General features: G+C 41.0%; 1 protein-coding gene across 2 annotated transcripts in view; it reads right to left on the bottom strand.

Moving 5' to 3' along the window:
• The window catches only part of HLF (HLF transcription factor, PAR bZIP family member), a 35,104-nt gene that overhangs the window by 20,289 nt on the left and 609 nt on the right, over nt 1-14,206 (bottom strand). For both annotated transcript variants that reach the window (XM_074607400.1, XM_074607401.1), the window contains exon 2: nt 12,723-13,058. In XM_074607400.1, coding sequence (XP_074463501.1) covers nt 12,723-13,058 — 336 coding nt within the window. The remainder of the gene's footprint in view (nt 1-12,722; nt 13,059-14,206) is intronic.

Genomic DNA, 14,206 nt, shown 5'->3' with positions numbered 1-14,206 from the left:
TAAATGAGTTTGCATCATAAAGCCTTTATCCCCCCAAACCCAAAGCCTCCCATACAGTTAAAAATCAAATCCAGCTTTATTTTCCTGCATGAGTCAGGCTGCATGCAAACAGCTTCAGAGGAAGGCAAGCTTGGGGTGGAGAATAGAACTGAAGTACGAAATCCAGAGAGGGATACTTGTTCTTCTAACAGCATACTCCTGTTTTCCCAAGACATTTGCTAATATTTTCATTTTAAAACTAGAGGAAAGCCACCCCCTTCCCCCCAAAAGAAGTTTTAAAGATTATAAAGACACACAAGGACACACTTTATTATTTTAACAATTATTGCTATTTTCAGAGCTCCAGCACAGCTACTTCCTTCCATAATTGGACTTCAATCAAACCCTAGCAAAGCTTTTGATCTTGGAAAGAGTAACAACATAGCTCTGTTATCGGCACATAGGGGGCAAAGAGTAGGACATCCAGAATTTTTCAATAAAAGAAAGTTAATTGCTGTGACTTATATTTATCAAAGGTCATGGCTGCAAGTTCTGAGTGCACATACATAACGGTGCACACTGAGAAATCTTGTATAGACCGGCCAAAGTAAGTGTTAGGATTATGCTATCTGTGTGCACTAAAAAGAAAAAAAAAAAAAAAAAAAAGAGAGAGAAGAAAAAAGCAGCAAAACAATGCTAGATTACTATCCAAATATACCCCAGTGGATGTCCTGCCAAATAGCAAATATGTGGCTGTAAGCTCCAAACTGAAATAAAAGCTTGGCCAGAAGCCCAGAGCTTCACTGTATTTTGCTCAGCTAGCCATAGTCTGGCAGAACAGAGTGAACACATTCTCAGCCACGTGATAAAGAAGCTCGTCGGGCCAAGCTGATTTCCTTGTGTTGGTTAAATGTGATCTTCAGACTGTACACACCAGCGGCTTTGGGAAAACGTGAGAAAGTGGGAAACAACAAGCCACAGGCTATAAACTGAAGGGCAGCAAAAAAATTAGTAAAGGGCTTTCCTTAAACGTTAATGTTGCCAGTGCTGTATTTTCACGAGGTGTTAACCGGGCTCATAGGGCTGAGCGTATTCGGCAAGGGTGCTGAGCACTGGGCATCCGCCTGGATTTTGACAGGAGTTACGCACCGTCAGGGACTTCAAGGACGCAGACCCTAAAAGGACCTGATTGGGAAAAAAGCACGGTAAATTCTTCATTGTAGAGGATTAAGAAAGCTTCCCATCAGGTGCTCAAAAATGCAAAATGCTGAATGACTTCTCAAATTCCATACTCAGGAGAATCAGAGGTACCTAGGCCTCTCAGGATGTGTCCCAGGACAGGAAGGGTATGAATCTAATGGTGGTTTCCATCCCCTGTGGTTCAGATTTTGCTGACCCTACTTAAATAGCCACACCAAGTAGCACTGCTGAACACAGAGAAACATTCATGAAGCGAGATAGAATTTGGCCGAAGGATTCAATCCGAAAAACACACAGGGTCTAATAGGATAAAAGCTGCCCTGATGATAAGTTAGTACATTTTCATAGTAGTGATAATAATGTTTTTAAATAACTGACTTAGGAAGAGACAAACAGCATCCCTGGCCAGCTTTAGAGGTGCACGTGACTCGTGAGAGCATGTTACATGTGGAAGCAGAAAGACAAGCCTCCAAATGCCAGGCCTCAGAAGTACATCCCTGCTACAGATAAGAGAAACCCGGATGAAACAGTCATGAGAGTAAATAAGAAAAGTGAGATTTGTTTACTTTCTAACAGAAATTAATTGATAACCTAGACACATGCAGCAGCTGATGAAATCAGAGACACACACGAGTTGACAATTACACCTCCAGTCCTTTCCTTCTATTTGGCTAATGATTTCTTTTCACGTGTTCAGAACAGCTTCCAGACAGAGACTACCACAATTTTCAACAATGACTTCAACCCTGTCGCACTGAGAAAATTGAACAGATAAGAGAGTTCAGGAAACTGTTTCTTAAACCTGGTGATGACTCCAGTCCACCAGAAAGATCAGCCGTCCCAGGAGCGGACACGTGATTACAGATGCATGAACATCAGGTCTCAGAGTCTAGACAATCCATGCCCTGATTTTTTTAAGCATCAAGACACCAATGGCTAAGGTGTTTCAAGCAGACACCCAAACCACAGCTGCCCAACATTTGTAACTGAAGGCTTGTGGTTTAACCTCCTCAAAAGGCTGATATGCAGGTTAACTTTAAATATGCTGCACTCTTTCCTAATTCTCTCATTTAAGTATAGAGTTGAATGATGCAGGTGTTCACAAGGTCAACCTCCTGCTCCATTTTACTCAATTTGTGTTGCTCTCAAAAAATGCCTCAATCACCAGACTACTACCACCTCATCGAATGAGCAAGCCGCCTGGTTTTTGCCTATGTGAATTAAGAGTAAGACACTGGAACAACACGTGGCTAAGGAACATGACACAGTCCTCATATCTTACTTATTAACCTTATCTGTTATGCTCTTCTCTTCCAACAGAAATAATCCTGACTACAGGCGGGGGAATTAATTCCTCATTTTTCAATGTACACGTACTGATAGAGGGCAGGCCCCTAGGCAGTTGGTGACAAAGGCCATACTATCGTCAGTCTCTTGTGACTAACCTGCTTGGGTAGCTGCGGTCCCCGCAGAAGTCTGGAAGTCAGGAGAGGCAATTAAATGACGGGGCCCTAAGGTATTTGTAGTTTCACTCCCTGAAGTTTGCACACTCTTTGCTAGTCCTCAGAGCAGTGATCACCCATCTCAAGCGGGCTGTGGTTCTTTCTCTGCCTAGTTGCACTGCCTCAGCTGGAGATCAGTCATTACTCCACCCTCACCCTGCAGTAAGCAAGGAGAATTGGGCTACTCCGTGGGGCTAGCCCAGCATACAAAATGGATACACCAAATTAAATTATGTCAGGATGTATGTAACACAAAAAACCACCCCATTGCGCAAATATATACTGCTGTGAAAATTTTACTTTAACATTCATACGCCGCTGTTGTGTACTTCAAACAGCAGTGAGCTCAGCACTTGCAGTTATTTCAGATCTCTATCTGATTTTTCACTCTTCCAAAGTTAATCTCAAGACAATGTTTTAGACACAGCTTAAAAAAAAAGAAACGCAAAGCAAAAAAAAAAAAAAAAAAATCACAACATTTCCCAATAAACTTTCTCCAACTGAATACTGAGAGAACAGGAAGGAACTCTTGAGTGTCTTTTCATACAGCTTTTTTTTTTCTTTAAAGACACTTCATATAGCATAAGCCAGTGGCAGACCAAATGGACTTTCAGGCCTCAGACAGGTGTTACCTTACCACAAAGGGTATCGAAATATCTTGATGCTGTGCTGGAAACGGAACGTAGGAAAGTAGAGGGGTTCTAACAAATCTCTAAATGCCATAACGAGCATGTGCGTTCAGGGGTAGAGGCAATGGGACACTGAGGGAGCAGGGGAGTCCACCCAGCAGCGCTGCATTATACTGTGAGCATGTTGTGTCATTACAGCTTTATCCCGACACACCCATATTTACAGCACACAATGTACTGTACAACTCACAATGCCAAGAAACTCAACATATCTAATCTGGCAGAAAAACAAAGTCATATCAGGTTAATCCAATTCTTAAATTGCACAACTTTGAAAAGCCAATAGGAAAACAAATCTTCCCCTGGCTTGTGCTCCCCCCAGTCCTCCTCCCAACACACATACCCTGCCACGACCTACTTTTCCTCTTTGATCCCTCAACATTTTTAGCCCACTCTCGCTCTCCCCTGTTTCTCATTCACTTCTAACCCACCTCTGCCCCAGACCCCTCTGGCAGAGTGGAAAGTTTTGTCGATGAGAGTGAACTGCAAAAGGCAGCTTTGTGCCCGGCGCCCCGGCCGAAGCGCGCGGTAAAGAATGAATGGCAAGACGCATACACAAGGTCACTTGGACACCTGCCCACATGTGATACTGTAATAATTGTGATAAGATAACAGGCCTCACATTTGAAGCTGGCTGACTGCAAGGTAGTTTCAAGCAGGGCAGCGGAGCTGGGGGACTTCTGCTGCGCAAGAGGAACTGGATATAGCAAGGTTGTGTAAAAGTTCAGAAAATTTTTAGGCAAAATAATTGTGCTCGACTTTGGAGAGGATGAAGATTGTTCCATTGCCTAGATTCAGTGCTTTCGAGATCTTCCCTACAAACTTTATAGCTGGTTTTCTAACTTCTCTTTTTAAATAAAACCTTAGAGTCTCATATAATCACAAGATGCCAGAAGTTGAGGATTTTAAAGGGAGAACAATGGTGGAGAAAAGTTTGTGACACTCCACCTCAACACATGCTAAACCAATTAAACCTGGTTTCTTGCAGATTCATTTCTTAAAGTGAATTGACATCTCATGGTGTCCAGAAAGGTGTCAGCTTTCCCAGAAGCATTTCACATAGATCAGGCATTTTAAAGGTCTTATGTAAATTCACTGATGTAGAAAATGCACATTTACATTACAGCTCTTCCTGCTCAGTAACATATTCCCACCCTATCCACTCATCTATTTTAATGAAATTTTAGCAACGTAATTATTCTTTCAGAACCACAGCTTTCTCACCACATTTAGTTAAAATCAGCCAATATACTCAAAAAGCATGAAGCAGGAATATGCAAGAGGCCACACATACCTAGCATGACTGCACATGGTTTGTTTTCATAGCAAACGAGGCAAAAAAAAATACCCCAACACTCATCTATCGCAGCAAGCAACAGAGCTTCAAGAGTTACACACATAAAGCGGCCAAACGCCCCATGCTGCAATGAGGGGCCGCAGCTGCAGGGATTACAGACGTCAGTAACATCTATATTTCCACTATGGAGCACAAAGAAAGAAGGAACAGTGGTATGTCTGATTGCTGCAGGGTTCGTCAAACTAAGTCAGTTTAACCCTCTCTGTTCTGATGAGGAACATGATTTGTTTTTCAGTGCTTAGCTCCTACTTAATAAGCGTTAGAAGCTCAGTGCGTGGCTGTTTTCTAAGCCAGACTGCGTGCTGGAGTAGGACTCATTTCCAAATGTTGAAATGGAGAGTTTGTAAAAGTGACTAAATTGTTTTAAGTCACCTCCTCTGTTTCAATGCAGCCCTCTCACTTTGAGCCTGTGTTTTACATTCTGCAGCCTTGAGTAACGCAATCTTCTACAAGAAGGTTTAGTGCTGTTATTTCAGTAATCTCGCTGTGCTAAAAATATTGATTGCGCTGTCAAACAGAGTTCTGCAGGAGTATTTTGTGTTTAGAAGTTTCACGTTATCATTCCTTCAGTTATTCAAAATGCAATCTACAATTTCCTTCCTCACCTCCTTAGAATCTCAAGTTATAAGCAGTTACTAGCAAGACCGCATTTAATTTTTGTTTTGAGTGCTTTCATTTGTATCATTATTGCTAAGTTAGCAGCTCGCCTCAAATATAGCAACATCCGCACACATGAATTAAGTAAGTGGGGAGCCTTACAAGCGTTTTTAAAAAAGTTTAAGATCCAATCATTGCCACACAAAGTAATGGATCATGCTGTGGATGGAGAACCCTGTTCATTCATTTGTTTATTAAATTCAGGAGTACCGACCAGTTCTGTAATGAATTACTTAATCTTTGACCTATTGTCCACAGCCATGTTCCAGAACAAAGAATTTATAGCAAGCTGAGCTCCCTAAGGCTAATTGGAAAAGAACTCTCTTCTTTTTTTTAAAACCATTCTCCATCCTCAACAAGTCTTTTACAAACTATGTATTTTTGCCTCTCCACTTATACACCTACATATCTAAGAATGACATTTTGTTACAGATGAATTATTGCTGTAGCTCACTCTAGCATCTGCTTGTAGTAAATGCATGCTAATACATCCATCTGTGGGCTCCTGTCAAGTTTTGTTTCAGTTATAATCTAGATTTGTGTTCCAGTTAATAAGGATCTGAGTTTTATAGGACCCTAATGTAATTTGGATTTTTTTTATTTCCTCCCACAAATGGCCATACATGAAAACACGAGCAAAGAGCTTCAAGATCCTCAATGCCTGTTCTCACTAAATGGCAAATAATATGAGCAAGAGAATATACCAGTAAGATGAAGAGCTAAAGCTGTTTCTCTCAAAGTTGAGCAGAGACCCCTGAAGCAAGGGCATGCCACATCAGAGAAGCTAAGCAACGGTGTTGGATGGCGTACAATGAAAATCTGGGCCAAATTTAGCCCTGGCAAGACTTAGTTCAGAGAACGGGACAGGGAAGCGTAACTGTACAACAGCTTCAAGCATCTCAGAAGTGTGAGAGGTTGAACAGTAACTCGTATTAGTTTAAAACTTGATGGACAGTACCTCAGTTATGTAAAGCTGAAGCGCTACGAAGAGCCCCAGCAGAAAAGAAAAGAAAAAAAAAAAAGTTGCAACACGTGCTGCCTTACCTACCTGTGTCAGCTCTCCCCTCATTAGCTCTGAAGCTCCCAGGACCAAATTCAGCTTTGCGATAAATAGACAGCTGCTTTAATAGCATTTGTTCATTTAAAAAAAAATAAATGGTGATACAAGCTACAAAATCTGTTTATCATGCATTAATTTTGACACAGTTGTGCATTTTACATTCATTTTCTGTACTAACTCATTAAATGGAACAGATTTGAGGTTTAAGTAGATATTTTTTCCAGAGCTTTCATTATCTACTTCATGTAGAAGAGATCAAACCACAGATTTTCTTGAATGAAACTGATTTGAAATACTCTTTACTGATCATCAGTCTTCTGTGGAATTCAGACAAAATATTGAAAATATATTTTATTTGTTATGAAAGTAAGGCTTTAAAAAAAGGAAACTTATGATCATGTTTGTGTGATATAAATACTAAATAGCTCCATAGTGTACTGCCCGCCAACAAAGCTTCTGATTTCGTAATGCTTTGAAGTCCTCTTTACCGATGATGACTGTGTTCTTTCATCCTGAGAAAACTCAACTGGCACACGAAGAGCTGTTACCCCCCCTTAAAAAACAAAAAAAAAATCCAGAAAGATGAATGACAAGGGAGTGAATGGTGACATTTTGCAGCTCCACCTAGGAGCTGATGGAGAGCAGTCAACAAGCAGCTTGCCTGCTGAGCAATACTGAAATCAGCCAGACCGCATGAGGAGGAAAGTACTCATTGCTGAGATTAATTGGGCAGAATCTGGCCACTGCTAGTTCCCACAATTGCCAATCTGCTGTCGTATAAACATGTAGAGATTGAACAGTTCAATGTGTTTCCTAGTACCTTCATCTAATCAGATAATATCAATGTCTTCTTCGTATACATCTCCTGATGAGGTCTTCTCACTTAACTATAACATATTGTTTTCTGAAAGACTCCAGGGTGTACTCGCTTCTTAAAAATCAAATCATTGCACCAAAGAATCATTCAATCAAACACTCTCCTAACACACTTTGAGATGGGAAACACAACTCTTGAGAAAGACGTACTTTTTCTAGGTAATTGCAACAAGTTTGACACTCAGACATCCTTGAAACGTCTTCCTAAGGGGACAGAAAACACTACTTCTTCCCTCTGTGTATCCTTTTCCTAACGCTGGATAGCCCTTACTTGCCTAAGTAGCTCTATCAGTGTGGAAAACACTATTCACGATGAGAACTGAAGAGGCAGGCCAGGTATATTTTAAAAGTATAGTGTAAACCCCAAGACATTTCATGCTGTTTATTGTTTGAACTCTGAATTAACTTCAAGTTCTTTCATGCAGTCAAGCAATTATTTAACCAATAATCAACATTTAACTGTGAATATTAAAATTAGATCTCTTGAAGGAGACACAGTGTTCTTGCTTCTAGCATTAACAAGGCTTGTGCGTTCAGCAGTTTTTTCCCCTGTTATCATGTGACAGGCTATTTTTAATATTTGCCTGAATATATTTTGCATCTTCCTTTGATCCAGAAAGCAGTTTTCTGAGGCTTGTCTGCATATTGCATTTCCCTTGCCGTGGCAGTCCGGAGCGAAGCTTTTCCATTTCACTGCAATTTCGGCATGGGCTGGTAATGGCAGGAGCACACAGCCGTGCGTGCCTGCTGCTCTAGCAAAAGCCATGCTGAGCAGACTGCACAGGGGACTGCCACGTGCCTAAAGCACATGGTCATGCAGGCAACAGCCATCCAGAGCCTCACGTGAGAGTCAATGTGAAGAGCAGCTCTCGGTACCAGCCTGCCTGACGGTTTAGCCGGTCATTCCCATGTTGTCACGTGGGAGAACAAAGGTCAGGAGATTCCCAGCTCCTCTTGGTGCTGGAGGTAGACTCTAAGAGAGGGGGCTCACACTGTGGCTCATGCAGCACCTAGTAACTCCTTGTAAACAATGATTAAAGCTTAGTAGAGGATTCCACATACAAGCTGGCTGCTGGGAATGCTGCTCTTCACACTACAAAGGCTGTGTTGGAAGAGGAGGTCACGTTAAGAAACACAGGGGAAGGAAGACTGCAATAAAGGGAGTGTTGTGCACACACACCCTTTTGTGGGCTGCCCCCTTCAGCGAGTCATCCCCAGCATGCAGTCGAGAGGCTGGATGGAGCAAGAACAAACCTCTCCCAGTTGGCTGCTGTGCCTATCACAAACAAGAGTTAAAAAGAAAATGCCGAAAACCACCCAATCACGCCTAGCGTCAATCACTACAGTTCAGTATATATATAAGAAGTAAAAGGTAATGGATACCGCGCTCCAGATGAAATATCTTGGCTGAATAAATAAAACATGGCATTTGATAAAATCTTTGTGTTCTTGGGGGGGTGGGATGTGTAAGTACACTTCAAATGGAAACAGTTCTCAGTTTTGATTAATATACCCCTAAGTCTTTTTTTTTAAACTGAAAGTGAAGACTTGCAGATACTGCGCCTAGGTGCATTTCTGCAGCAGATTACAAAGCTTGGTTTTCTCTTTTTCTTTCCTTAAATAATCTTTGGCAGATCTTTGCAAGTAGTCTAAGGCACCCAGCCATCCAGGCAACACAGACTGAAAACCACTGTCATAGGAACACAAAGAATGAGGGAGGTTTTCAAAGCCTCCGACAGCTCTACTCTCCTTCAGGAGCAGGGCAGTAACAATACATGGGTTATCACAGCGTCAGCAGCATCCCCATGACACAGCCCTACATCCAAGGCTCTGAGGGCAAAGAGAAAACTCAGATCTAAACCACAAAAATCCCCCAAACCTTCTAATTAGGGTCTTCCACCACACTCAGCCGATGCTTCTGAACCCTAATTCACTCCATTCAAACCCTTTACAGTAGCTGCCCCATTCACTCAAGTCAGGGCTACGCAGGGAAGAGAGACAGGTAAAAGTAACCACCACCAAGTTACCTGCAAAATACGAACCTCCCTTTACATACAAACAGCTAAAAATACTCCCAATTTCCTTAAAGTACTACGCAGTTAAATGGATATTTACGTTCCACCAAAAAAAAAAATGGTAAAAGACATCACAAGGTCTGCAACAGATTAAGAACAAAGAAAGTGTGTTTGCAGTAGTGGGTTACTGTAGAAGCTAGCTTTGTAAAAATCTGTTTTTCTGAGGGAGACTACAGATTTCAACCAACTAACCAGCATCCAATACAGGGAGAGAAAAAAAAAAGTTTCCAACGTGTCTACACATTACAGTGAATGGTGGTCTGCAATGTAAAATAAATGAAAATACAATTTTTATTAACAAAATCAGTACTGTGAAAAAGAAATACATCACATTGTAATCTTGCAACACCCATTACCCTATGTCCCTCCTCTTCAAAAAGAGAACCAGTATTTGCTATAGGTATATTCCCTGAACAGGGATTTATGGGAAAGTAGGTGCTTGCTTGCTTTCTTTGCTACAGTACAGAGAAACTGCGGAGCCTAAACATTTTTTCCATCAGCCAGAACATACAAGCTGGAAATACAGAATTAAGTTAAATTTATAAGGAACATTTTTGTTGTTTTATTTTTTTACCTTTAAGAAAAAAAGTAAAACCAGTGAGAATTCTGTAATGTCATGTTTACCATCAGGGTCAGATCAGCTTTGCTGAGTCTGATGACACTTCTCAGTGAATCCCAGTGCAGATTTCCAGAGATGGTATAAAATACATATTTGGGCAATACCATTAGCTTCTAAAGACAGATAAGGCTTGTATTTCAACACACGCACAAAAATTAAATCTTCTTATGCCACTCTGCTACAGACTCTCTATGTCCGAGATACACCATGTACGCACATAAGTCACATTCGGTGTTCCACGTGCATGTGCACATCCTTCCCCGTACTCAGAGCATGCAGGTACAGGAGTTCTGACCAACTGCACGCGATAATGCTGATGCTAAAAGCTGCGGAGCCGTTTAAAGTAGGGACATAAGCCCTGCAGGATTTGACCCTTCCTTCAGCATAGGCTTCCATCGTAAGACAAAATTCAGAGGCTACAACACCAAAATATTTTTAGAAGAATTACTATCACCTGAAAAATTCCATTTTCCTAAAAATAGTAAGATCATGTGGAATTAATTTTTATTGAAATTGTATACTTTATACTACTTGTTCTTGGGTTTATTACAGTAATACAAATTACAACAGCCATGCACACTGGCACGGTAGATCACACCAATTAAAAAAACCCCTTTCTTCATGTGACAGTTTAAAAAACATATTTTAGAAGTCTTAAGATATATTAACCAAAAGGCTCCATTATAATGATTTTGACATTTACCTCCTGACTAACTTTCATGTTTCAAAGCAGCACGTTTGCCTTGGCACTTTTATGACAACCATAAATGCTCAGTTTTACTAAAAATCTGTCTTTTAAAATATATACTGTCTTATTTTAAGACTTGCTCAAATGCTAAACTCCAAGATGATCTTCTCTTCAAAACGGATTGTCAAAGTAAGATTTTTACATGACAGCACATAAACATTTCAACAACCTGATGATAAACAGATTACAGTTAATTGTAATGGGGAGGAAGAAAATATTTTAGGAAATTGAATGAGTTACCTTTCAAAAAAACCGCATTTAACAAAAAAAATGGTACTATTCTTAAAGCAAGACGGCACGGGGAAAAAATACCTGCAAATTTAGATGTTTTATCCTACACCAAGAGACATGACTTCTTTTACAACAGTAAAAAAAAAGTGTACAGAATTTCTAGTGAGAAAAGTTTGTAACCCTGAGCTGCAAAGAGCTCAGGAAAATCTCAAAAAAAAAAAAAATCAATGAGTTGAAAAGTCATGTGTACAGCTGATTACAAATAAGTTCTGACAGGTGATCGTTAAAAGTCTGGCTCATAACCAGGCTCCTCTGAAAAAAAGAATGAGGACAGATTATCTGCTTTTAATTTTACATGTGCATATGTGACAGAAAGTGGTATAGCATATATGCACTATTTTTAAAAACTGGCTCAAAAAAAGCAAGGGTTTTTTCTGCTCTTGCCGAGTCCAAATATATTTTAACTTTGGAAGCCCTTATAAGTTAGTAGTTCACTATGAAATGCCTTGAAACTGAAATACAAAACAAAGTCAAATCCACACAAAGTAAATCAAATCCACAACTAAACACACACTTCTGAATTAGGGCCAAGGAGTCTGTTGACAGGTTTGGGGTCTTTTGAGGGGTGTTTTCTTTCTTTTTAATGAGAAAGGAATGTTGCAGGCTTGTAAGACTTTTCTATTTCATCCTGCTCCACAACTTTTGTCCTTCTATTTATTTATTTTGCCTCCTTATCAGATGATTCTGACAATGACTTCGCACGCTGAGCATGGCAAACGATCAAGCAGAAGGGAGAGGAGTGGTTTCCTGCTCCCAAGAGCACACTTTGCTCTACCAAATCTTGTGTGAGCAGAAGAGCACAATAAATAAGTTACCCTTGGTCTTTTTATTATTTTTTTTAAGAAAAAAAATGCACAGTTCCATGTTTTCCAAACTTCAATGTTGACACTATTCCCCTGACCATGATCTCAGCCATGCTGGTGTCAAGCCAGATCAGTTATTCTGGATTCAGACTAGTGTCTCTAAAGGGATGATTTCAAGTGCTAATAAACTAATAGAAGACTTCCACTGACATCAAATGGGTTTGAATCATGCATTACAATCAGAACTTGGACTCCATGATGTTTTCTTTGCCTACAGCTTAACGTGACTATAGATACAATTTATCAACTCAGGTCAGTTACACTCAGTCTATGCTAATTTAAGCAAGATTGCAATGCAGCTCCAAAATTTAGTTCCTGCCCCATGTACTGTGGCAAGTTTTACTTTGCCCAGTAGAGAAAAAGATTATGGCCAAAATTTCGAACAGGAAATATTGTCTTTATGTTTCAACACAGGCCCACTCTTGTGTTCTCACATCAAATATCGGCCAAAGGAATATTCTCTTTCACAGTCCTTCTCCCTGTTCATTTAACACCTCGGCATCTATGCATTACTATTCTGTTCGAGGTCTTTTTACTTGCTAATAGCTAGGCTGTCAACAAAGAAAAGAAGATAGGCAAGTTTCCTTGGAATTCCTACAGTTTCCTTACATAATTTACACAAAAATCCCTGTGGAGCAACTTAGCAACACCTAGAGCTATTATTTTTATTTTTTTGGAGCATGAGTGACTTGAATCATATTGGCCCTCTCCAAGCTGCCTGTCAACCATATCGGGAGAAGCGGTGATTTACGGTGGGGAGGAGGGCTCATGCCAAAATCCATAGGAAGTTCTTAGGGATGATTTACCTGGTCTGACTGGGCTCTGCATGCAGTTCTGCGACACCATGCCTGGATGGACTGAAGTAGAAGCCCTGCTGCTGAGGTCCATGACAGAAGGTGATGCTGAGGTAGCTTGCTGGAGACCTGACTGGTGTGGGCTATGCTCGTGCTGGTTTGGGCTGGGTGGAATGCCATTTTCTGAGAGGAATTCTTCCAGGTCCATGTATTCCAACTGGAAAGTGTCTCCATCGTATGGCAGTGTCTTGTCCCATAATGTTGGGCCCAAGAAAGCTGACTGAGGGACTGTGGTACTGGTGCTGTCATCGTCTAACTTCTTTTCTTTGTCTTTTTCTTTACCGAATGCTTAAACAAAACACATAATAAAGATATAAGAGCTGAGCAATTAAAATAACAGGTACTACTACTTCAGTTATTTCTTCTGCACTCTCAGTTGTAAGCAATGAATAGTCCCTTCATAAAAATAACCCTTTGATACAGTCCATTTTGTAGAGCTTTGAAGGGTCATGCCAACTGAGCACCTTTCCTGGATCCAACCGCGTTTTTAAGATTTTCCTCTATTTTTAGTTAACAATTCCACTACATGCATGGCTTTGAATGTCAGCTTCAATAAGTACTCAGACTTAAAAGCCAGTATTTTAGTGGAAGCAAACTGGGAGATGTTATGTGTTCTGTTGAGAGCAGTCTTAACCTAACATCCCTGTATTTTATTATCCTCCCATACTTATGAAGTCCCAGTCTTGCTAGTCCTTTCACAAGGAAAGTAGTCCTCAAATCCAGTACTTAACATTGTTGGCAGCTAGTAACTTAGAAAAACAGTGAAGCGTGGCAGAAAAACTACTTTGATGTGTAGAAGAGCTATGGAAAAATTCAAAAATAGAAGCAAAGCAAAAAAAGAAGTTAAAATGATGCTTCCTACTCACTCCTAATACATCCAGTGATTTCAACACACATTTTTGAAGGGAAACATCTGTTTTCTCTATAAGTTTTGCAAGAATCTTAACCAATAAAGCTACCTGTCAACTGCCGTGCCTTCTTAACATTTTCTTTTTAACCACACGCAACAACCCCCGTGAAATCCTGTGAGTCGCTTCACAATAAAACTTGGAAAGCTGAGGACACAAAGCGCCTTGGCTCTGCAAGACCTTCCCCAGGGTTTTGGTTGGGTTTTTTTTTAACGTGCATTTGATTGATTAGAAATACACGGTGCAGTTATACCCGCGCTACCTCAGCTTCCCATAAAAGTTGAAACTTTCTACTGCTAAAGGGCCGTGCAGTGACCGGGGCAGGTTTCACGGAGGGCGGTTCATGAGGAGCCGCCCCGAGGGGAGGCTGCGGCGGGACCCCGGCTCAGGCCGGGCGGAGGCGTGGGTGTCCCCGCCACCCCCCCCTCAACCCAACACTTCGCCCCAGGCACATCGCGCCCTTTAATTTAATTTTTCCAGGCGGCCGGAGCCGTCCCCGCGGCGGCGAAAAAACCGAGCGCCTTCCGT

The sequence above is a fragment of the Larus michahellis genome, chromosome 14 (genome assembly GCF_964199755.1).
Source record: "Larus michahellis chromosome 14, bLarMic1.1, whole genome shotgun sequence".
In the NCBI taxonomy this organism is placed as follows: domain Eukaryota; kingdom Metazoa; phylum Chordata; class Aves; order Charadriiformes; family Laridae; genus Larus; species Larus michahellis.
Note: the sequence above shows the minus strand (reverse complement) of the source record. Positions and strands in the feature narration are given on the sequence as shown.